The following is a 25,074-nucleotide window of genomic DNA, read 5'->3' on the forward strand; positions in this document are numbered from 1 at the left end:
AATGTTGCATAGAGGACATCTTGGATGGACGGAATTAAGAAAAATTGTGACTGGGATTGTGTCACCATCAATTTTAACAGCCCCCATGGTCTATTTTGGTCTGATCCTGATTGCTCCACATGGTCTCCGCCTCCCACAACCCGTAACGAGATATATATATATATATATATATATATATATATATATATATATATATATATATATATATATATACACACACACACACACACACACACACACACACACACACACACACACACACACACACACACACACACACACACACACACACACACACACACACACACACAGGATAAATTGATGTTATAGTTAGGTGTTCAAATAAGGTAAAACCTAACAGTTAAAGTATATTCCTTACTGAGATAACTATAATTTGCGCACAATGTATGATTGAACATTTTCGATCACACATGGCATTTAAATCATTGATGACCACTGATGACCGCTCAAATTACATAATTGATGAAATTACTGATGACAACGTACAGTCATTCTGACATCATCCTACCGGTCTGTGGCAGCCTTGAAGTCATTCAATACTCTCATACTCTCAGCACGTTAAACTGTTGGATCCTTGGAGGATCTGTGCCTCTAGATTTCCAAATTTGAATTCCCTTTAATATCCCCAAAACTACTGAACGGATTTACACCAAATAACACAAAGCGTGTGTTGTACTCTGTGGTAGAAAGTAGACGTAGGTAGCCATGCAAGTTCTTAAGTACCTTTATTCCAGTTGTACAGCTTAGTAGACCAAATAAACAGGTAGTAATGATGTAGGGTAGCCCAGTAGTTAGCCCTTGGTCCTATGCCACAGCAGCCCCATCAGGAGCAGCCTGCCTGCTGCTCAGCCCATCTGTAACTGTCATACCTCACTCAGACACCCAACATTCCACGCATCACAGCATTACCAACATTGTACTCCAAACACACACAGTGGCTGAGCAGCAGGTGGACTGGTAAACTGCAAGATATGAAAGTACTATGCAGGGCATATCACATCCCCCTCCTTTTAAAATGAAAAACGAAAGTGACATTGGTACCAGGGAAAAGCAACAATGCAAAAAGAGAAAACTAAACGCAAGAAAAAGTACATTTGCAAGAAATAATACACAACTCGGAGATGCATAAAAGTATTAAAAATGACAAAAGAATAAGAAGCAATTAAACCAGAGAAGAAAGAAATCATACAATACAGAGTGCAATATAACCCATCCTCCCAAAAGAAGATAAAACATGAGACAAATAGTGGGGTATAACAACGGGTGAACAATCCCAGCGACACTAGTCCCAAACTATAAAACATACTGTTGCTGAGAGCACAGATTACTAATTTTGCAAAGGTTGCAAGATTACAAATGTAAGAAATGGTTCAAAACCCAGGGATGTGCAAATAAGTGAAAATCACGAGAGGGTAAGAGCCATTCTTAAGCAGAAAGAAAGGATAAAATAAGACAGATAAATTGAGTACAGTAACACATCCTCTCCTATTCAAGAAAAACGAGAAAATGTTGTTGCGTAAGGCAAAAGGTAAACACCCCCCACAGTATATGGGTCCAACACCCATGGAAGTACATCCTGTGTAGGGAAGACCATGTATAAAATAGATGGGACCCAAACCAAACAAACCAACCCTGTGTAGAGGTTAGGCGTAATGTAATGGGAAAGACCCATGGAGACCAACCCTGTGTGAGGGTTAAATGTACTGTTGAATGCAACGTACCCAATAAACACACCCCGAGTAAGGGTTACCAAATCAACAAACTGTAAATGGAAATAGAACCCATCCCTATGTAGGGGCTGCGTGTAGCGCACTATGGAAAGGGGCTCGTACCCAAACCCTGACCATCCCTCATGTAAGTGAGGACATACCCCCTGTAAGGGTTCCACCCCTGAATAGGGGCCACGTGTAATGCTTTATGGAAAAAGGGAATGTACCTAAACCCATGACTATCCCTCATGTAAGGGAGATGTAAAGCACACTATGGATAGGAACTCGTACCCAACCCATGACCTACCCTCATGTGAAGGAGAACGTAGTGCAGCTACCCACTGAAAGAATACCAAAGAGCGTGCTTTCTGGGCCAAACTCTACTTTTCTGCCAAATTTGGTGTAATTCTGCCCAGCAGTTTAGGCTGCAGTCGTAAATACACCGCCAGCAGGTAAAGCATCTTCTAGTGAACACATGGGTACAATTTCTATTTTTACTAGTTTATGTAGCACATTTGCTTCCACTAGGCTACTTCAAATTGTTGAGTTCGTAGTTCTTACTGTCTTTCTGGCCCATGTTTTCAAATGACCACAGGTAAAGCAGCCCAAGTCAAGCAAGGGAGTCGCTTTGGCGAATTTGTGACTACAAGCGCCCCTTCCTACCCGGACAGAGCTCATGGGGCCGTATTTAGAGGACGATTATGTACTTATCTAAAGAAAGTATGTACGAAGTTGGTCTCTAGTAAGAGAACACATACCAAGTAGGTAATATAAGTGCATGTATCAGTTTTTCTTGTGCATAACTACAACTCCTATTATGAGACCATCAGGTCTTATAGGAGTGGTAAATGGGATCATATTCGTTTGTCCTGATGAAAAGCCTTAGGGGAAGGCTTAAAACATGTTGACCAGGAGACAGGCAGCCATTACAGTGTAAGTCTCCCATCCCCTTTTTACTAGTACAAGCTAGAGGACTTAATAAATTATTCACTCCGAATAGCCAGGTATTTTTTAACTTTACTAATCTACTTGACCCTCCCACTCGCTTCCCCCATAGTCATACACCCAACAAAGTGCTCCCACATCTTCGTTGGTTGTAGCATGCCCCGTCACGCAGGAGGGTGGGAAGAAACTGATAATGAAGCATGCCACCATGGGTCACTTTGGTGGGTGAGGGTTATTTTAAGTAAACTCATTGTTTTCTAGAAAAACATTGAGGATTACAATGATAGGACGGTCAAATTTCTGATTATCTACACCTTCTCTTTATACCATTGTATTTACTCGGATTTGAGCGGCCATGGAGCTCATGGCCAGCTTTTCCAAAGATTGTGCAAATGTGGTCAAGCTGCCTCTTTTAATCCAGGAGATCTGTCTTCTTAAGTCCTTTAACACTTTAAAGGTGTGGCTGTTTCTCCATTTTGGCTGTCTGAGAAGGGCTCCAAATAAACAACATGATGGTTTGTGGTCTAGTGGTTAAGTTGACCCTCATTCATTATCTGTTAAAAATGAGTTGGGGCATGGCCTGGCCAGATTGCTAACAAGACGTGCTGCGTTGAGGCTCTGGCTCTCCCCTAATTTAATCCTGCAATTTTTGATAGTTTTCTAGCCGCAGATTTGTTACCTATTGCATATTTCCCCAGTCAGACTGGATCTGGAAAATTTTCAGCACTGCTTCTGTGAGTCAGAAGATGGCACTGTGCAGCTCTGCTCTGAAGCTGTTCCGCTCCAGAAATGAAGTGCGGGCCTATTTAGGTCTGATGCCTGTGGAAATATTCAAAAGGTGAGGAATCTGTGGCTAGATAGACTACCAAAAAGGTACGAACCTAGTTCATCCTTTCTGAATCCCCAAGAATTAGTCTGTAACCCCTCCCAAAATAGAGGTTGTCCTGCTTCAACTGTTGCCATATTTGGAGCGGTTCATGCTTCTGGCAGAGCTGGGGCCAATGAGGTAGACTGTCTCTCTCTCCCTGGATTCGCTGCAGCCTTGGGAAGCACCAGAGTCGCCTAACACTGTGGCATGGCAATTGACTCTGTCCGGGGAGTGTGTGATCCCAACTAAGAGCCCTTCTGGGTCTGGGGACTTCGTCAAGGCTATTTAAAGTACCCCTGCCTTGCTACAGATGCATACCATGCACATACATGAGGCCTAAGGCTTTCATCTGCCTTAGTCTTCTGTCTTTGGGGAATACCCGGATGGTGTCTGATCCTTGATTAAAGTGTGATGGGCTCAGAGTGCGGGCCGAAATATGTTGGCCTTTATGTATTATGGGTAATTAAACAGCTAGATTCAATAAAATCCCTGAAAAAAACGTTTTATGCATACCCCAGGTACCCTACAAATAAAGGAACTCTTTGTGTATACCTGTAGGTATTTTTGACTTTCCACTCTCCTTCTAGATCCCTCCTTATTTAGCCAGATTACCAGGGTGCAATGGGTGCCGATGATGAAGCATGTGACGATAAAGTGAGTGAGTTATCTACTCCAATATCTTTGGATACCCAAGAGTTACTAGGAAGGGGAACCTTCCTAGAACAGGATCCGTTTTTCTCTTTCTTCAATTATTCCAGTTGCTCTTGTGTGAGAATAGAAATATTGCCAAACTGAATGATCAACTGACTAATAGGCCACCTTGAAGGAAATTTGTGATTCTTGGGAAACGGTGAATACCAAATTGAACTCTCCTTTTGTTTTGGAAAGTACTAGATTGCGTGGAAGTTGCCTAAATAGTAGCTGTAGGCATGAGGAACCTCATCACCCTCTGTAAATCGTGTAATGTTGACAATATTACAACTGTACTGTCAATGCTGTTGTTGAGAATCAATAAAAAATTAAATTCAACACAAACAGTGGATATTTTGGTTATACTTTAGGCCTGTAGGAATTATTTTGCTATTTTACATAGAAAATCAGTGAGGACTTTTGAGGTAAAAAAAATGGGGCATGGCAGGTCGAGGAGGGTTGAATTAAATTTCCACTGTGTGGGAAAAATAGTTAATGTGTATATTTTCCACAAAAGAAACAGCAGCCGAATTGCAATAAATGTGCCAACAGGTTGTCCACTGAATTGCCCTGTGGTGTCCTAGATTCCATTCTGGCATTATCAGTCTTTCAATCATAAGTTGAAACTCTTTAAGTCCTTGTCTGCAGTATATTAGCAGAGAAGTGGTGATGTATACAAAGCGGTGTGATGCTTGATCCAAGTGGAAGAAACTTGGTCCTACAGTGACTTGTGATTTTTTTTTTATTTACTTGCTTAGTTATTATTTATCCTCCATTGACGATAGTTTGACATGTAAATTTCTAGTTGTATGAACTTTTTCAGCCATTTATATTGTTACATTTTGTTATTATGATCTGAGAACAAGTGCTGTTGTCTGTGTTGTTCTACTTAAATATTAACAACAACTCCTGGGTTTCTCTAGGGAGCACTTAACATCAATGACAGGACAATACCTCAGCCTCCTATTCTTCAGTTGTCTGTTGAAAAACTGAGTAGAGATGGTGCTTTTCTGATGGATGCTGGATCTGTAAGTAAAACACATTTGAAAGTGCTTTAGGTGATTTCCTGTCAGTCTTTTTCTTCTACACTCCCTTTGTTGTCTTCTGGTTTCTCTTACTTGTTGCTTCTTTTTAAGTTGAATTCTTAACCCCCGCAGTGCGTCAGTTACATGGCTTCATTTTTCCAACACATACGGAAAGGGAGAGAGGTACAACTCCTTTTCCATCCTCCTTATATATAAACACTTGTACCCACAAACAGAGGAAAAGGAGGAAATATGAGTGTTCTTTACAAACAGACTCAAAACTTAGGAAAAACGCAAGGTGTCTTTAAAATGCCCTCACCCACTGCTAATCTCGTACTTCATCATAGGGCTGCTACAACATCCCTGTGTAGGCCAATGCCTGGGAAGAAGCAAAGGAAAGGGGAAAGACAATACAAACAAAAATATTTGGATCCATGCAGCAGAACAGCAAAAGCAGAATATTAAAACTATCTCAGGGATGACCTAAGCTAGTCTTTATTCTTCCAGTCCTCGGATAGGATTAAAATAGAAAAAATGGGGTTTACCCAGAGTGTAATTAGTGCTCCTTCATCCCTCTATAATGCTAATTTTTTTGTTGACCTGTTTCGGCCGTTATTCATCACCCTCAAGGGGTCGTTCAGCCTTCCTCAGGACAAGCAATTCCGCTTATTTCATTTCCCTTAATGAATAAATGAAGTTTTAGGATATATTTATCCAAGTATAGCATCCTGATGTGTCACTGTTATTCCTGCACTTATTTTTTAGTCTAGCATTTTATAGTCAAATCTGTACATCTGAAAAAAAATGTCCACTCTATCTCCGTACTGGTACTGCACTTGTTTAAACAGCATAAAGCCATCAGATGTTGTTCAGTTGAAGCCATGGAATGTCATCCATAAGACCGACCTCATGGCTTCGGATTCGATAAATCCATTTCTGCTCCCTTTTAACCAGGAAGGTCATTTGCCCCTGGTGTTGTGGGGAATCATAAGTTTGTCTGATAAAGTCCAATGGATATCTTCTGCTGTATGGTTCATTTCAGCGAAGTGTGTTGTTGAGTTTGGTCATGTTTTTCTTGCACTTCACATTACTTTTATGTTCAGACCTTCACCTTGCTAGTCATCATCCCTGGTCCTCAACTTGTCCAGAGCTCCCTGTGCCATTGTCTGCCCCACAGCACATTGAGACCATGTTGTAAATGTTCAGTGTCCTTCTGGCATGCCTTCAGGTCCATGGAATCATATGGGTCTCCTGTCAGGTTACTTCCGGTGACTCCCTCTGTGGCACTTTCTGTCCCCTTGGGACATGTTACCGGGCTTGTACCAACTCAGTTACAGACTTCTATTCCGACCCCATGATCCATGCCAGTTCCAGCGGCCCTGAGGTCAATCATGCAAAAGGATGATCTGGTGCCAATGCACATGTTGAATCTAGAACAAACGTCGGTCTGAGCTGAACCAATGTGGTACAAGATTTCTAAAACGCAACGAGTTGACATTCAGCCTGACTCTAAACCTGTACTTCTAATGTGTTGCAACTATCAATAGAGGCTCCATAAACTTTTTGATTTGGACTCCGACCCTGTACACCACAGGATCTTGATGATGATTATAGCGAGAGAATGGCTTACTTTCCCGATCATTACCCTGATGAAGCCTTATACATTGATTTACTGAACCCCAGTGGACTTGACCCCTCCCCTGAGACCGAGCTTGACTCGCCACTTGGGCCAGCAACTGAAGACCGTAACTAATTTGCAATGGGGGTTCGATGGGCAGCTAAGGTTCTAGAGTTACAGCTGCCTTCGGTTGAGTCTAAAAAATATGTTTTGAAAGAGGTTCTTCATTTAACTATGCCATGACAGAGAATCTGATGGTTAACTGGTCTTAAACCAGGTTCTTGAATGCCTGTCAACAGGCAGGTGGCCGGAGTTCATACATAAGCCAGCACTTGGTGATCTGGATTTTCACACCAAGCACCCTACTTTAGAGAGCCTTATTTTGCAGAGCAGTGAAGTGATTCCTAATTCATTCTCAACACTTCTCTGGGTAGCGAATCTAAAAGAATTAACACCTTTTGATAAGCATATGTTTTCTTCAGCGAGTCTGGCATTTCATTGCCCTCTTTAAATCTGTTTGTCTGATACCCCATACCCTTTGAGACATGGCCAGCGAGGTCTTGCCGTCAGTCCCAGAAGATATTAGTGCTCTTTGACCAAGATGATACATGATGGGCAAGAAACAGCCAGCTATGTTATGCATGCAAACTTGGATATTATGGATTGCCTTGGCCACTGGGTTCTCGGGCAATGTCTAGGCCTTGTTGATGGACATGCCCTTTGATGGATCCCACCTCCTCAGTGAAAAGTCTGATACCACTTAGAAATGCTTTAAATACAATAGCTACAGCAAATTCATAGAGCCTGTTGGCCCTACCCAAACAATTCCTGCACCACTTTCAGGTATTTAAGGGCTACTCCAAAGGGCTGGTATATAGAGAGAAACAAACAAAGGCTCCAGTCTTCCATCTTCTCCTTCGCTGCTACAGCACCCACTGCTTTAGTGTGCCCTCTGCTGGGCATGCCTACCCTTTGGGAGGCAGGATCCATCACTTCCTTTAAAGTTGACAATCCATCACTTCTGAAAGATGGGTTTTGCAAATTATTCAAAAAGGTTATGCCCTAGCTTTTCTTTTCTCCCTGCCCAATATTCTTCCCACTGCTTGGAAGATTTCATAAGAGCATCTGTCCACCCTGTTGCTTAAGCTACCAATGTTGCTCTACAAAATTACCAGAGAGAGGGTACTGGACTCTGAGACAGGTGAGGGTGGTTATTCATGCCTTTTTGTCATCTCAAAAAGGAAGGAGGCCTCAGGCCTATCTTGGACCTTCGTCCCCTCAATGCCTTCCCACTGAATAACAGATTCAAAATACTGATATTGCCCCAGATCATGTCAACTTTGGGCCCAGGTGACTGTATAGTGTAATTGTACCTTCAACAATGGAGCCAATGCAGCACTGCTAGGTTGGGGAAGATTGGTCACCTGGGAGAGGTGGGGATCAGAAGAATCTGGTCTCCCATGGAGGGTCGGTTCCACCTCCGTCTCTGGTGGATCTACAGGCTTATCTTCTGGTTATGAAGTCTTTGCTGGCATCTATTAAGGAGAGGTTGTTGCAAGTTATCACAGACAAAACCATTGTCATTTGATTCTTCAACAAGTAGGGCGAGTAGTGTCTTGGATCCTGTGCCAGGAGGCTTTGCACCTAAGGAGATGGCAGGTGGCGGTAGTGCCAGGGCATTTTTCTGGCTGCTAACTACCTGGTGGGGTCCATAAATGTCATAGCAGATGAACTGAGCAGGTGTCACTTGCTAGAATACGATGAGCACTTATATCCCCAGATGGTGGAGGGTGTCTTCCACCAGGGGGGGGAAAGCCTGGCTAGATCTTTTTGCCACCATCTAACACACATTGTCAACAATTTTGTGCATAGGAGTTTCCACAACTATACTTGTAACAAGACACGCATTCTGGCAAATGTGTAACCAGGGAGTCCTTAAGCAGCGCAGGTACAGAAATTAGGCTGCAACAAGGTGAGCCCCCGCTCACGGAGGATCAGGTAGCAGAACAATTATGGAAATACTACGCATAACTCTACTCCTCCCGCGGCCACTGCTCAGACGAACGTATATTAGACTACCTGACCCATATTAAACTCCCATGGCTATCCAACTGGTACCGCGAGTTACTGATGCGCCCGAGCGAGAAGAAGTGATACTCGCCCTCTCGGAGATGAGAGCAGGTAGCGCACCGGGGAGTGATGGTCTCACCATGGCCTTCTATAAGGCGTTCCAGGACCTCCTAATCCCCCACCTACTCACACTGTTTGAGGATATATGCACCTCAGGAAGGATGCCTCCGACTATGCGAGAGGCGATTCTGGTAGCCATACTCAAACCGGGGAAGCAGCCGGAGGAGTGCGCTTCGTACCGACCGTTGTCCCTTATGAATGTAGATGCTAAGATCTTCACGAAGCTACTCGCCAATCGCCTCAGCCCACTGGTCACCACTTTGGTGGCACCGGAACAGGCTGGCTTTGTACCTAGCCGGAACTTAACCTATAATCTGCGCACTGTTTTTGCTGCTTTACAGCATACCCGTTCAGAGGTCCCAGCTGTTGCGGTATTTTTAGACATGGAAAAGGCCTTTGACTCTGAGTGGCCTTTCATGCACCATGTCCTGGGCCGTATGGGAGTGGGGCCGGTTTTCCTGCAACTCCTTGCGACACTATACTCCTCCCCCACGGCACGCATCCAGATCTGATCCCTGGTCACTGACCCCATACATATTTGCAGGGGCACGAGGCAGGGCTGCCCTCTCTCGCCAATATTGTATGCCCTGACGGCAGAACCTCTAGCTTGTGCACTACGTGAATACCACGGGCACAAGGGCATAAGATTCCCAAATTACCGTCTAATTGTATCTGCGTATGCGGATGACATGCTTATTTACGTTAGAGAACCTGAGACCAACCTTTCTTCGGTTCTGCGCGAGGTGGTTCTCTTCGGTTCCCTTTCAGGCATAAAGGTCAACTGGAACAAGTCCATCATTTTCCTCCTCACCCCAGCCACATCTCGATTTTGAGCCGGAATATCCCCTGCAATGGACCACAGGGGAGGTACGATACTTGGGTATCCGGCTACATACCGACTCGGAAGTGGTTCTGAGGGAAAATTATGGAGTGGCTATCTCCAAGCTGGAGGATGATGTCGATAGATGGATCAGTTTTCCGCTTTCATTGATGGGCAGTGTCCCTCATGAAAATGATTGGTTCGAGGCATATGAGCTGCAGATTATACACTGGCCATAGATCGCCATCTGGTGTTGGGCCCGGATGTTTGCAGTTTATTTTTGTTCTTGGACAGTCTTTGGAAGTCACGAGTTCGGTGACTCCTCCTTCGGTCCGTACTGCGCATGGGCTTCGGCTCCATCCTCAGATTGTTTTTTTCCGCCATCGGGCTCGGATGTGTTACTTCGTGCTCCGGCTTCGAACCTTTCCAGTTCGACCTTCGACAAAAAATCCTCGTCCATCGAGATTCTTCAGACGAAATCGGCTTCTTCATCTCTCTCTTTGGCACTTCCTCGATTCCAGGCAGCGGCCTTCGGGCCTATCTCGACTCCGGTCTCGGCCGATGGAAAGGACTCCCTTCAAGAAGTGCCCAAAATGTGGGTCTAAATTTCCCCACACCGATCTCCATCAGGTGTGCAACCTCTGCCTCTCTCCCGAACACGAGGCCCGAGACTGCCCCGCCTGCAAGTCTTTTCGATCGAAAAAGACTATTCGGGATCGACGAGCTCGACGCACCATGGCGCACTCATCGACCTCGGCTCCACCTGACATCTTCGGAGAAGACACCGGAGCTTCGGGACAGCAGCACACCGAACAGGAGGACGAGGTCGTCAGCGCTTCCGAGGCCGACGACTCCGACGTGGAGGAGATCACACCGGCGCAGAGGGTCGTGAGTACTCTACCCCCTCCCACTCCCGCGCCCATACCGAAAGAGACTCCGGTTACCCCTTCGCCTCCGGGCCTAGGGAAAACCAAGCATACCGCTTCCATCACCCCACCTTCGGGCCCGGTGAAAAAGCATCACAAGTCTCCTGGCGGCTCGGGCTCGAGCCAGCCTCCTAGCGGTGCCGAAAAACACGCTTCGGCACCGAAGAAAACCACACCAAGCTCCGTTCCGAAGCCATCGGTGTCGAAACCTGGCCTCTCGGTGCCGACCAAACATAAATCCCTCGGCACCGACGCTTCCGTGTCGAAGCCTGCCTCGGCGCCGAACAAAAAATCGGAGGCCCCGAGAAAGCATGGTGCGGAAAAACCAACGAAGCCGTCGGTTCCGAAAACATCGGCACCGATAGAGGAATCGGTGCCGGAGGAGCTTTTCACGCCAGATCCTCTTCAAAAGACTTTAACAAAGGATCCAAACACTGGACATTTAACTTTGTCTTCCAAGAAAAGACATTTAGACAAGCCAACTCCTCCTCCACTGCCAAAACGGAAGGACTCTGCCACATCCCCATTCAGAGTACCCTCCCCACCACCTCCACCTCCTCCAGTCCCTCCATCTCCGCCCCCACCTTCTCCACCCTTGCCTCATCGCTCTCCAACCCCGTCTCCAGACCCTGATGACCAAGGGGATCCATACTATGATCCAACAGATTCCCCGCAGGACCCCACTCCTCCGGGAACACCAGACCCATGGGAGGATTATCACAATCCAGATGTCCCAGATGTGCCTCAGGATGATCTTTATCCATCCAGGCCATCTCCACCAGAGGACTCCCTGGGGTTCCACCACCTCTTACAACGGGCGGCACATTATCATGGGGTGGAGTTACACAGTGATCCAGTTGAGGAAGACTTCCTACTTGACACGTTTGACATAGCAGATAAATCCACCGCTATATTACCCATGCTTAAAGGGGTGACCAAACATGCGACAGAGGTTTTCAAAGACCCCGTCAGGGCTAGGGTCTTAAACCCCAGAATAGAATAGAAATACAAGGCAGCCCCCACAGATCCTGCCTATATTAAAGGACCTGCGCCCCTAGACTCATTAGTGGTATCCACAGCTAGGAAGCGCTCCAATTCTCAGTCATCTGGTGAGGCTCCACCACCCGATAAGGAGTCCAAGCTCTTGGATGCGTCAGGCAAACGCACTGCCTCGCAAGCTGCCAATATGTGGAGCATCGCCAACACGCTGGCGCGGTACGACAGAGCGCACTATGATGAGCTGGAGGCTCTCATGCAACATCTCCCAGAGAAATATAAAAATAAGGCTCATGAACTCATACAAGAGGGAAAGATTATTACCAACACCTCTATTAAATGTGCACTTGACGCAGCAGACACAGCTTCCAGGGCTATAAACACCAGAGTTCTGCTTCGCCGCCACGCCTGGCTCAGGATCTCAGACTTTAAACCAGAGGTCCAAGCATCTATATTAAACCACCCTTTTGACCAACAACACTTATTTGGCCCAAAAGTAGACGAAGCCCTGGAAAAAATGAAGAAGGATACAGATACGGCGAAGTCTGTGGGAGCACTACAATCACACACCCCTAGACGCTCCTTTCGCCGTTCCTCCTTTCGAGGCTCTGGCAGAGGTTACTCTCCCGATAACGCCTCCACGTCTTATAAGTCCCCTCCTCAGAATACCTTCACAAAGGGCTATCAAAGAGGTGGATATCGGGGAAACAATAATAAAGGCAGGGGCAAAACCAACACCGCCCGTTCTGCCACACCGCCCACACAATGACTTTCCCCCGCTCCCCCTAGACCATTTCACTCCGGTCGGGGGCAGACTACAAGACTTCCTTCAAACCTGGGAGACCATAACATCAGACAAATGGGTGACCCAAATTATTCGGTCAGGGTACTGTCTCGAACTAACTTCTACCCCCCCCAAATATTCCACCAGACACCGTGCGATGTCACAAGAACATACCACACTTCTGAAACAAGAGGTACTCTCCCTCCTGCAAAAACAAGCTATAGAGCAGGTCCCCGTCAATCAGCAAAATTTAGGGGTCTACTCTCTATACTTTCTGATACCAAAGAAAGACGAGACCCTACGGCCCATTCTAGACCTCCGGCCTCTAAATGCATATATCCATTCAGACTATTTTCACATGGTAACTCTCCAACAAGTTCTCCCACTCCTCTGTCAGGACGACTTTCTCACTACACTGGATTTGAAAGACGCATACTTTAATATTCCACTACACCCTGCTCACAGAAAGAAAGTACCTCAGATTTGTGGTGGACGGCCAACATTATCAGTTCAAGGTTCTCCCCTTCGGGTTCACAACCGCACCACGGGTGTTTACCAAATGCCTGGCAGTAGTGGCGGTACACCTCAGAAGACAAAACATTCACGTCTTCCCCTACCTGGACGACTGGCTCATAAAAGCCGCGTCCTACCACCAGTGTGTGCAGCATACAAACACTACCTTCCAACTACTCCACCAGCTAGGCTTCACGGTGAACCACCAAAAGTCCCTCTTGATACCGTCTCACACAAAGCAATACCTCGGTGCCACTATAGACACCTCAAAAGCCATAGCCTATCCCAACTCAGCCAGAATCGCAAGCATACAAGCCTTGCGCCAAAGGTTCCTCCTTCAGCATTCTCTCCCAGCAAGAGTGTTCATGAAACTAATAGGGATGATGGCATCTTGCAACTTCATAGTGCCTCATGCAAGACTTCACATGCGTCCACTCCAAGAGTGCCTAGCACACCAGTGGAACCAGGCCCAGGGACAGCTGATGGATCTGGTGTTGGTGGACGGTCGCACCCAAGGCTCTCTGCAGTGGTGGAACACCACAAACCTTTCCAAAGGGCGACCGTTCCTGGACCCGGTTCCTCAGGTGATTCTAACAGACGCATCGCTCTCCGGCTGGGGAGCGCACCTATTACACCTCACAGTACAAGGTGTATGGACGCCACAACAGAGGTTACTCCACATCAACCATCTGGAGTTATTGGCGATCTTTCTAGCCCTGAAATCGTTTCAGAAACAAATCTCAGCCACCGCAGTCCTCATTCGCACAGACAATATGACTGCAATGTATTATATTCAAAAACAGGGGGGGGACACACTCTCCCCAGCTCTCTCGCTTAGCACAGAGCATATGGAGATGGGCAATCCCACAAAAAATCTTTCTCCTGGCACAACACGTCCCAGGTATACAAAACACCATGGCAGATCTGCTCAGCAGACAAACGCAGCAAATGCACGAATGGGAACTGCATCCACAAGTTCTTCACCCATTCTTTCACAAGTGGGGGCATCCTCAGATAGACCTCTTCGCCACCCACGAAAACAAAAAATGCCCAAGCTTCGCCGCCAGATACCCACACCCATTGTCCAAACGCAATGCGATATGGATGAATTGGTCAGGCAAATTTGCATACGCCTTTCCACCTCTCCTGCTAATTCCATTAGTGGTAAGGAAGCTACAACAGCACTCCCTCACACTCATTCTGGTAGCTCCAACATGGGCCAGGCAGCCGTGGTACACCACACTACTACAGCTCTCGGTGGTGCCACATCAAAAACTGCACCTGTCCCCATGCCTCCTAACCCAGAACCATGGAGAAATCAGGCACCCGGACCCAGCTCAACTCAACCTTGCGATCTGGCTCCTGAAATCTTAGAATTTGGATACCTTAACCTTCCCCCTGATTGCATGAACATTATCAAGGAAGCCAGACGTCCTACCACTGCTATGCCGCAAAGTGGAAGAGATTTGTTGTTTACTGCCGTAACAATACAATCAACCCTTTAGATGTATCCATACAGCACATCATATGCTATCTGCTCCATCTTCAAAGGTGTAACCTGGTGTACTCATCCATCCGTCTACACCTAGCAGCAATTGCTGCTTACCTGCAAAACAGACAGTATTTATCACTTTTCAGAGTGCCTGCTATTAAAGCCTTCATGGAAGGCCTTAAAAGAGTAATTCCGCCCAGGGCACCACCCTCACCTGTGTGGAATCTAAACGTAGTTCTTACAAGGCTAATGGGTCCGCCTTTCGAACCAATGCATAAATGTGAGCTACAGTTCCTGACTTGGAGAACAGCTTTCCTCGTAGCTATCACTTCCCTTAGAAGGGTTAGCGAGATACAAGCATTCACTATACAAGAACCCTTTTTACAGATACATCACAGCAAGGTGATACTTCGCACAAATCCAAAATTTCTGCCCAAGGTCATTTCCCCCTTCCATCTTAATCAATCAGTGGAATTACCGGGTTTTTTCTCGCAACCTCAATCTGTTGCGGAAAGGGCTCTACATACACTTGATGTTAAAAGGGCTTTACTGTACTACATACAAAGAACGCAACCTTTCAGAAAGACTAAACAGTTGTTTGTCTCCTTCTCTCCACCGCATAAAGGCAACCCCATCTCAAAATCAGGGATAGCTAGGTAGATTGTAAAGTGTATACAAATTTGCTATCACAAAGCAAAAAGAACATTATCTGTTCCACCTAAAGCCCACTCTACAAGAAAGATAGGGGCTTCTATGGCTTTTCTAGGGAACATACCCTTAGATGACATCTGCAAAGCAGCCACATGGTCAACACCGCACACCTTCACAAAACATTACTGTGTAGACGTGCACTCCAAACAACAAGCAAGTGTGGGCCAGGCTGTACTAAAGACACTGTTTCAAACCACTGCAACGGATACCGGTGGTCGCCGCTAGGGTTGGGTACTGCTATATAATCTATGCACAGTGTATAATCTGCAGCTCATATGCCTCGAACGGAATATGCTACTTACCAGTATGCATCTGTTCTTGGCATGTAGAGCTGCAGATCTGTACACGCCCACCCGCCTCCCCGGCTACCTGTATCCGTTCCAGTCTATCTTATTTAGATACAACACACATGGGTTTCTTTACTATTATCACTACGCTCCATCTTTTCCCTGCTGGCGAAAAACAATCTGAGGATGGAGCCGAAGCCCATGCGCAGTACGGACCGAAGGAGGAGTCACCGAACTCGTGACTTCCAAAGACTGTCCAAGAACAAAAACAAACTGCAAACATCCGGGCCCAACACCAGATGGCGATCTATGCACAGTGTATAGATCTGCAGCTCTACATGCCAAGAACAGATGCATTCTGGTAAGTAGCATATTCCTTCTACTACGTTTTCTCTTCCTCTTTATGAACATTCCAATGGTCCTGTTCAAAACATTCTTTCGGCGCCTTCACTCTTTAATGGTGCGTCTGGCGTGGGCGGGCAGACAGCCACGCGTTGCTTGGAAGATATTGACGTTGCCATATACGATGGGGGGCCTTAGTGCTCCGGACTTGGAATTATACTATAGAGCTGCTCGATGCACACATGCATATCACTGGATACACGGACCCTCTGACATACCACACATACTGATTGAGACCAAAAAAACAAGGGAGTCCTGTGTGTCTTTCCGCTACTTCCTCAGAGTTTCCCCAGAGTTCTGAAAAAGATCAAGAACAGTGGGGCCCAAGTCATCCTCGTGGCCCTGGATTGGGCAAGAAGAGCATAGTAGCTAGAACTGCTCAACATGAGCAAACTGTTCCCCAGTCAGGCTGTTCTTTCAGGAGGACCTCCTGTCTCAGCAACAAGGTAGCATCCTCCAACCGCATCCACGCAGCTTCCACCTCCATGTGTGGAGACTGAACGGTGGTGATTGACTATTTTGTCGATTGAGGTGGTGGATGTCATCCAAGCTGCTAGGCACCCTTACACAAAATCCATTTATGCCAGGGCACTGTGACAAATTTGTGACCAAAACACAGACCCCTTATGGGAGAAACTATTGGATGCCCTTTTGTTTGTTTTATCCTTAGCCTACCAATACCTTGCAGTAGTCACTATAAAAGGTTATTTGTTGGGCCTTTCTACATTTACCATGCAAACCATCCTTGTACAGATCCTCTGTTGCGATTAGATGTATTAAAAGTTTGACACACGTTTTCTCCCAAGCCATTTGTGTTGCTACAGTGGGACCTTAATTTGGTCTTGACATTCCTTGTGTAGTCCGTTTGAGCAGATCTAGAACTGCTCACTGCGTCTTCTGACCTTGAAGACTGTCTTCCTCATTACGATTACGTCAGCATGTCACGTGAGTAAACTACAGGCACTCTCATTGCAACTGCCCTATACTGTTATTTTCCCTGAAAAGGTTGTGCTTAGGACTTAGACAACCTTCTTACCTAAAGGTATGACTCCCTTCCATGTTGGACAGTCCACAACTCTGCCAGGCTTCTTTGCTCCCCCTCACCACTCGAAAGAGGATGAGACGCTTCATTGGTCAGTTACTGAAAGAGCTTTAAGCTTTGACATAGATTGCACCAAGGAGCAATGAGTGAATGATCAGCTTTTTCTGGGGTGCTCTGGAGCACAGAAAGGAAAGGTTGTGCAGAAGGGAGCCTTGTCGAGGTGGATAGTCCTCTGTATCAAGATCTGCTAAGTACTGGCCAAGAAGCAGTCCTTTCTGCCTGGGCCAAGGTTGCTACCATTGTGTTGGCGCTTGGGGTGCCTGTCCTTGACATCTGCCTGGCTATATTAAGGCCATCAGTGCATACGTTCACTGTGCGCTACTGACTTGACAAGCAGGTCATAAAGGAAGGACACTTCACCTGTTCGGTTCCTAAAGACTTTTTGGTTGCGTCCACTCCACAGACCTTCCACCTTGGGGAAGTGCTGCTGCTAAGGTGAGGAATCTGCTGTAAGAATTATCCATCAGAAGAACATGTACTTCAGCAACAATCTTTCTGAAGGTTGCGCTATCTACCCCCATTTGCTTCCCTACCCTGCCACCTTCTGTAGAGTGATCTCTTTTTTTAAACCTCAAAGGATCTAAGTAAGTACTCAGCACACTGTATCCAACAATTGTTTATGACCCTCGTTTGAGGGAGCATAAAAGCAAAAGACAAGAAACTGACGTCAGCGTATAGGAGGGGCTTCACTCCACTTCCAGGATGGTATGGAGCCAGTGCAAAGTAATATGACCCTACCTACTAGTGCGTAGGAGCATTGCTTAAAAAAATCTCAAGACCCAGTCTGGCTCCTGGGGAATATTCTATAGTTAGGAATTTGTGGCTAGAGTATTCATCAGAAAGAACATTACCAACGGGAAGTACCTTGTTCTTCGCAAGTGAGATAGTAGTGTGCTGGGTCCAGGATTACCTAAAAGATGTGAAAGATCAAGTAAAATTCTGGACTAGAAGAAATGCTTTATAGTCTGGTTACAGGTCATTTTGTTTACTTCAAAGCATTACAAAAACATCCTGACATTACTGGGAGGTGAGGCTTAATGTAACACATCTATGGTTTATTTTCATAAAGGTCTCTCGCAGACATTCAGATATGACTGTCAAAATCATGTTTATATCCAGGTATTCATATCTGGGCACCATTTAAATGTGTGAAATGGCTGCTTGTAGCGTTAATACTAGCCCATCGTTTCCAGTTTTTCTTACCAATGTGTTCTTAATTGGACCCCTAGCTAGGAGTGAGCAGGTTAAACATTGTGTGGGGAGCAATGTTGTAGACGTTTACGGTTAGGGTGATGCAGATTTAATCAGTGTCGTGTACATTGAGGCATGGAAAGTGGACGTCTGTCGCTGTGGATGTGATAAGCGGCATTGATGTCAAAGCTTTTTTAAACTACTTGGAGCAGAATGAGATGGGGAAGTTATGAGTGTGATACAGATCAGGGTATCAGAAATATGCCCACTACCACAGATAGAGTAATTTCACAGTTACACGCACATGCATTCATCATACGCTAGGGCCCATTTCACTAACATACGCTCCAATACTCTACCAGCAGCAAACCTGTGGGAAGAAAACTCCTAAAGCACCCTGCATCTATATCTAGGCGATAGGACCAGTTTAGTGGTTGCCTAACATAATATAAACCATCTATAAACAATAATCATAAAGTCTTCAATAAATGACAAGAAAAGAAACAACCAACACCATGTTTAAAAGTTATATTGCTTTATCTAAAATTAGTCAGAGTAAATCAGAATAAATCATTTCTCATAATTACCTATTCTAACTAGTGTCAGAACGGGTCAGGACCAGTCTCTCAGAAAAGTCTTTTCAGGATAAGGTCCTCAGCATCAGTCCTCAGCAACGCAAGTTCACGCAGCAAGGCGACGAAAGAAAGTGTGGGGAGAGCCCTCCCTAAGCTAACATTTTATAATGCAAAATACAATGAAAACCCACATGAATTCAACAAGTAAAATTGTAGCACTGAGCAGAACGAGAAGGAAGGGATGTAACTTTGCAACATCTTGAAATCTCCGCTCAGGAAAAGTCATAATACGCAAACCTCGGAACAGGAACCAAAGATTAGTAACTATTAAAGTTCATTTCCCTCGGCAAACCGGCTTTAGCACAGAGTTCTTTCTGAGGCTCTTTGTTTACCAAGGACAAATCATTTCTTTTGGAGATCCTCCAAACTTGCTGATGTCCTCCCGGAAATTTCCATATAAGGACTACGGTCAGTTGTCTGTAACCGAATTCCAGCAGGGGTCTCCCTTGTCACATCACAGATTTCGCCTGCACCACAGCTCAGCCAGGCTTCAAATCATTCTCAGTCATTTCACAAAGGCCTCCATAGGCCACAATAGACCATCTTTAATTAAAGAGACAAAATAAAGATTACTACATCATAATGATTAAACAGTGTTAATCCCACTAACACCCTTATGTGTATGCATTTATCTAGCTTTGCGACATATAGAGCATTAATTCAGACAGCGTTTTGTGCTCAAAATAAATAGCACACAGCAACGTTTAAACATGAAAACTTGCACGTTATTGTAAATACAAAAACAGCACACGTATGCTAACCCTCATGTAACCTTCTCTTGTGTTAGGACAAACAGGTTGATTAATAGAACGCACTTGCACAAGACAAATAATTAGTTGTTAATTATTAATAAATTAATAAAACGCATAGACATGCCAGAGCTTCAAAAGCCCCAGAATTTTCTAACAGAAAACTCTGCTCCAGCAATCCCCCCTTTGGTGATTTTATCACCAAATAAACCCCAAAAAAAAATTAGTGAAAATTTAGTCCCATTTTAGGAGAAATCAGAAATGTCTTTTCCCCTTACACAACATTAAACACCAGTCACTCTTTCATCATCTCTCTTAGTCTCTAAATAAACACTCTCCCTTAATTCTTCTAATTCAATCTCTTCTGGTTCTCTTTTCGAATTTTTCGAATTCTTATTTTTCTTTTCATTTTTCAATTTCTCTTTCCCTCTCCTGTTTTTACAACACACACACACTAATCTCAGCATCAGCAAAGCAACAATTATACAAGACAAGGGAAACAATATTCTACCTACGATAGTACTACCTATTTTTGCAATAAAATCCTTAACAGCTATCATCTTATTAGCTAGTTTAGTCCATAAACTCCCAGTTTCAAGTGGTACTAAATCTTCATGCAAATCAGTAATATTTTTGATATAGACCTTCAGGTCTCTACTTTCATCAGGAATGTAAGTGCAACAATGTTGAACTTTCAAAATTCCACAGACTCCACCCTCCTTAGCCAAAAGAATATCAAGGGCAAGTCGATTTTGCATAGACATGGCACGTACGGCACTTAACTCCGTATTTACCAAAAGAAATCCTCCTGCGGTATTTGTCGATAAACGATCAACCACTGTGGACAATTTCCGAATTCCATAAGCATTTAAAGAAATTCCCACTGCTGGAATCAAAACCCCAAAAATATCACCCACAATTTCAGACCAAGTTTCTCTCTTAAAACGTTTTAATAGGTTAATATCTTCTACATCACTTATTTTATCTGTATGAAAAATCTTAGGAAAAACCAAACCCACATAACATGTGCCATACCAATGGTCAGGCAACTTGTAATAAGCCTTGTTCCCACACACATAGTACACTCCTGGAAAAATAGTATCTTCTCCACCTCTGAAACCCCAACCAGTCGCAACGAAGTATGTATCATGGCACTCACTAGTCCCTACAAAATATGTATCATATTGGGATTTCCTTCTGGTAATGCATAGTTTACCCTTCTGCGGTGCATCTAAAGCCAAAGTTGGACTAGCCCCATTTCTCAACTCTTTTCCCATTTCAATGTCCCAAATTGTCTCACTCACTTCATATTTCCCTGCTTTCTCATGCATGTTCACTCTCCTTTCCTCTACCATATCCAGGAAAGCTTTCTCCTCTTTTTTCAAACTGCAAGTTAAATTGTTCTTAAAAATGTAATCTAATGTTAGTCCTTTTTCTTCAATAAAAATCTCACCAAAAGTGTTAGCTTCTTTAGCTGGATTCAGCTCTTTGTTCATTGGCAAGTGCCCAAAAATACTATCTCTGTTAGACATGTTATAATCTATTTTCCCTAACAAATAGAAAACACTACTTAAAATACTACAAGAAATACCATATGTAGCTGGTAAATGATGATAAGTAACACCTTCTGAAACAGATGCAGGTAACTGCATGCAGACATAGCAATCCCTCACTTCCATTGTCTTCACATATTCATATAACAGTTTAGAAAAAACATTACTAGAAAAATTGTTAATTGACCTATCTTTGTGTATGTAACTATTTCTAATTGAAACTACTTTTTGTGAATTCTTCTCTATATTAGTCATGTTCTCTGTATCCATCCCAAATTCAACCTTAAAAGTAACTAATAAAACTAAAACACCCCATAGAAGCATTAATATTCCAGTACAACAGCAGCACATCTTGCACCTCCTTTTAAAGAAGGCACATCTATTTTGATTATTCTCTATGTTAGCCATTCTGCCTTAACTTCTACTACTCCACTACTGTAATTAGAACTTTTCAAATCTCCAACGTTTGTTCCAAACTCTTCAGCTTCTTCAAAGATCTCTCTGTTCACTCAGTCCAAGTGAATCCTTCTTTTACTCAGTTTGGATATTCATCATTTTTCACTCCAATTTCTTCAACATCAAATTGTATCAGATCTCCAACGTCGGAATCCTCAGTACTCGACTCTTCTCCAATGTCAGTCAAGAGTACTTTCAGAATTTCACCAGTATCTTCCTCAACCACTTCTCTCAAGACCACTCCCGGATTATCTTGAGTCACTGTTTCTTCTTTTCCTTCTTCAGACAGTGTCACATAAGACCATTCCGGTGATCTGTACTTTTGGTTGGGTCTTTTAACTCTTTTTATTTCTACTGGTTCTTTTGTTCTCTTTGATTCTTCTTCTTCAGCCTTTGAAGTTTGACTGGATACCTCATTCACTTGTTCAGCTTCCGATGTATTTGCTTTTATTATCCTGTATCTCAGTCTTTTCACTCTGTTGTTAGGCCAACGATCTCCTTTCACAACCTTTTTCGGCTTTTCTTTAACACTCCATTCTCCAATCGAAGTTCTCTTTCTCAGAACTCGACCTTCTGTTTGTTCATTCTCATCATCCGATTCTGTTTCAATTGCCTTTTGCTTTCGTTTCTTAGCAGTTTTCTTTTCTTTCACAGATTCTTTCACCACTATTTGAGACTTCCCTACTTCTGTCCCTCCTCGGGTCTCCGACACGCAATCTTCTTGCTGTCTATTTGTCCCTTTACCTAGCTCCTCATCAATGTTCCCTACACCTCCTCGGGGGTCTTCCGCAATCTGTCCTTCTCTATCTTCTTCTGACCCTGTTTCTTCAAGAATAATCTCAAGTGGCTCTTCAATCTCCTCCTCTTCTGATTCAGGAGTAGTCTCAATGTGTTTTCTCTTTTCTTTTCTTTTTCCTCCACTGCTATTCGAAACTTCAGGCTCTTTCACAGAATCAGAATCTGATCTTCCTTCTGATACTCGCAGTGAATCTCTTGAAGCTTTCTCTGCTTCTTTTCTCACTGATTCTGTATCTTCAGGATCTTCACCATCACTGGAATCTGACTCTTCATAATACTCTTCACCAGTTCCTTCTCTCGGACTTGGAATTCTCAGAGTATGACTTGCATGTACCCAGTGTCTCACTCCAGCACACTTTACTGCAGTCGTTGTAGTCAGAATAACTTGTCTTGGCCTTCCCCACCTTGGAATCAAGCAATTTCTTCGTCTGTGCACCTTAATCCTCACCCAGTCTCCTGGACTCAGATCATGGGCTTGCTTCTTCTCAAGTGTGGTAGCTTCTTCTCCAACCTGGTGAAACACAGAATGAACTGCGTCAGCCAGGCCTTTACAGTAATCCAAAATCATGTCATCAGTTATTGTCATCAACTTATTCACAGGCACGAATGCATGGCGCATTGCACGTCCCATAATGATTTCATGCGGACTCAATCCTGTAGTTCTGTCTGGAGTAGATCTCATAGTCATCAAGACTAGAGGCAGAACATCTGGCCATTTCATGCCAGTGGCTAAGCACATCTTTCCAATTCTGTTTTTAATTGTGCCATTAATCTGCTCAACCACACCAGAAGCCTCTGGTCGGTATGCACAATGTAGCTTCTGCTGTATTTTTAATGCTTCACAAATCAAACCAATGAGTTCATTTTGAAAGTGTCTACCTCTGTCAGATTCAACTGTGACTGGAAACCCAAACCTAGGAATCAATTCCCTCAACAGTAATTTTGCCACTGTTAATCCATCATTCCTCCTTGTCGGGTAAGCTTCCACCCACCTTGAAAACAAACAGACTACCACTAGGACATACCTCAGTCTGTTCACTTGGGGCATTTCAATGAAATCAATTTGCATCCTTGTGAAAGGACCTCCTTCTCTGCCAATTGTCCCTAAACTCACCACTGTCTTTTTCCCAGTGTTAAACTGCTGACAAATTAAACACCTTTGACAGATGCTTTCCGCAATTGTCCTAAACTTTGCATTGTACCAGGTCTGTTTAAAGGACCTAATCATCGCGTCCCTCCCCAGATGTCCCTGGCCATGATACATCCTTGCCATTGACGACAAAATTGAGTTTGGCATCACTGGTCTGCCATCTCTGTAGACCCAAACATGGTCTGTTTCTCTTGGAGCACATCCTGCCTTAACCCAATTTCGTTTCTCTTCTTCTCCTGCCTCATCTTGTAACTGTTTCACTTCATCCCACGTTTCTAGGACATTAGTAAACATCACAGAAGGGAAAGACATTTCCTTTTTTTCTCTTTCCCTGTTAATTGATTGGTTTAGTTTTGCACAATACTGTGCCACATCGTTAGCATATCTATTGCCAACAGTGATAAAATCCTCTCCTGAAACATGTGCTGCACATTTTACAACTGCTAACTCCTTAGGCAGCTGTATCGCCTCAAGCAATTTTCCAATCAGCTCAGCATTCTTTATCGGAGTTCCACCCGATGTCAAGAAACCTCTTTGTAGCCACAGTTGGCCAAAATCATGCACCACTCCAAACCCATACTGACTATCAGTCAACACAGTTGTTCTCAAATCTTTCCCAATTTCACAAGCTCTTGTCAATGCCACTAATTCAGCAACTTGCGCAGATTTTACTCCTTTCAATGGTGATGCTTCCATAACTTCTGAAACTTTGCACACTGCATATGCTGCACATAGCACACCATTATCATTTCTCAGGCATGATCCATCCACAAACAACACATGATCATTCTCAGGCAAGGGAACATCCTTGATATCTGGTCTTGGTTTCGTACAGTACTCAAGCACATCCAAACAATCATGATCATCTTCCATCTTTATACCCACATTCTCAATATCCGGCAAAAGTGTCGCTGGATTCACATTTGTACATCTTTCAAGAGTCACATTTGATGCTCCCAAAATCACTTTCTCATACTTAGTCAACCGACTATTTGACATATGCTGAGTTCTGCTTCTTGTCAAAAGAATCGCCACATTGTGAGGTACGAATACCCTTACAGGATACCCCATTATGATCCCTTCACTCTGTTCCAGGCTTCTGCATGTTGCAGCCACAGATTTTAGACAACCTGGTAAACCCACAGCTACAGGGTCAAGTGTCGATGAGAAGTACGCAATAGGCCTTCTCAATTGTCCATGTTTCTGGATTAACACTGAAAGTGCACATCCATTTCTCTCACTGCAGTACAGTTCAAATTCTTTTTCATAGTCTGGCATACCCAGAGCTGGAGCTTCACACATTTTTGTTTTGAGCTCTTCAAATGCTGCCAATTGTTCTGCATCTAGATCCAATGGATCTGTCATGTCACTTTTTGTCAATTTAATCAATGGCTTTGCTATCAGGGAAAAATTAATTATCCACTGACGACAATATCCCACCAT

At 44.3% G+C, this 25,074-nt stretch overlaps 1 protein-coding gene across 1 annotated transcript in view; it reads left to right on the plus strand.

Moving 5' to 3' along the window:
- Positions 1-25,074, plus strand: part of SEC24A (SEC24 homolog A, COPII component) — a 595,056-nt gene that overhangs the window by 556,933 nt on the left and 13,049 nt on the right. The window contains exon 20 of the mRNA XM_085617984.1: positions 5,157-5,261. Coding sequence (XP_085474110.1) covers positions 5,157-5,261 — 105 coding nt within the window. The remainder of the gene's footprint in view (positions 1-5,156; positions 5,262-25,074) is intronic.

Source organism: Triturus cristatus, chromosome 7 (assembly GCF_964204655.1).
Source record: "Triturus cristatus chromosome 7, aTriCri1.1, whole genome shotgun sequence".
Lineage (NCBI taxonomy): Eukaryota > Metazoa > Chordata > Amphibia > Caudata > Salamandridae > Triturus > Triturus cristatus.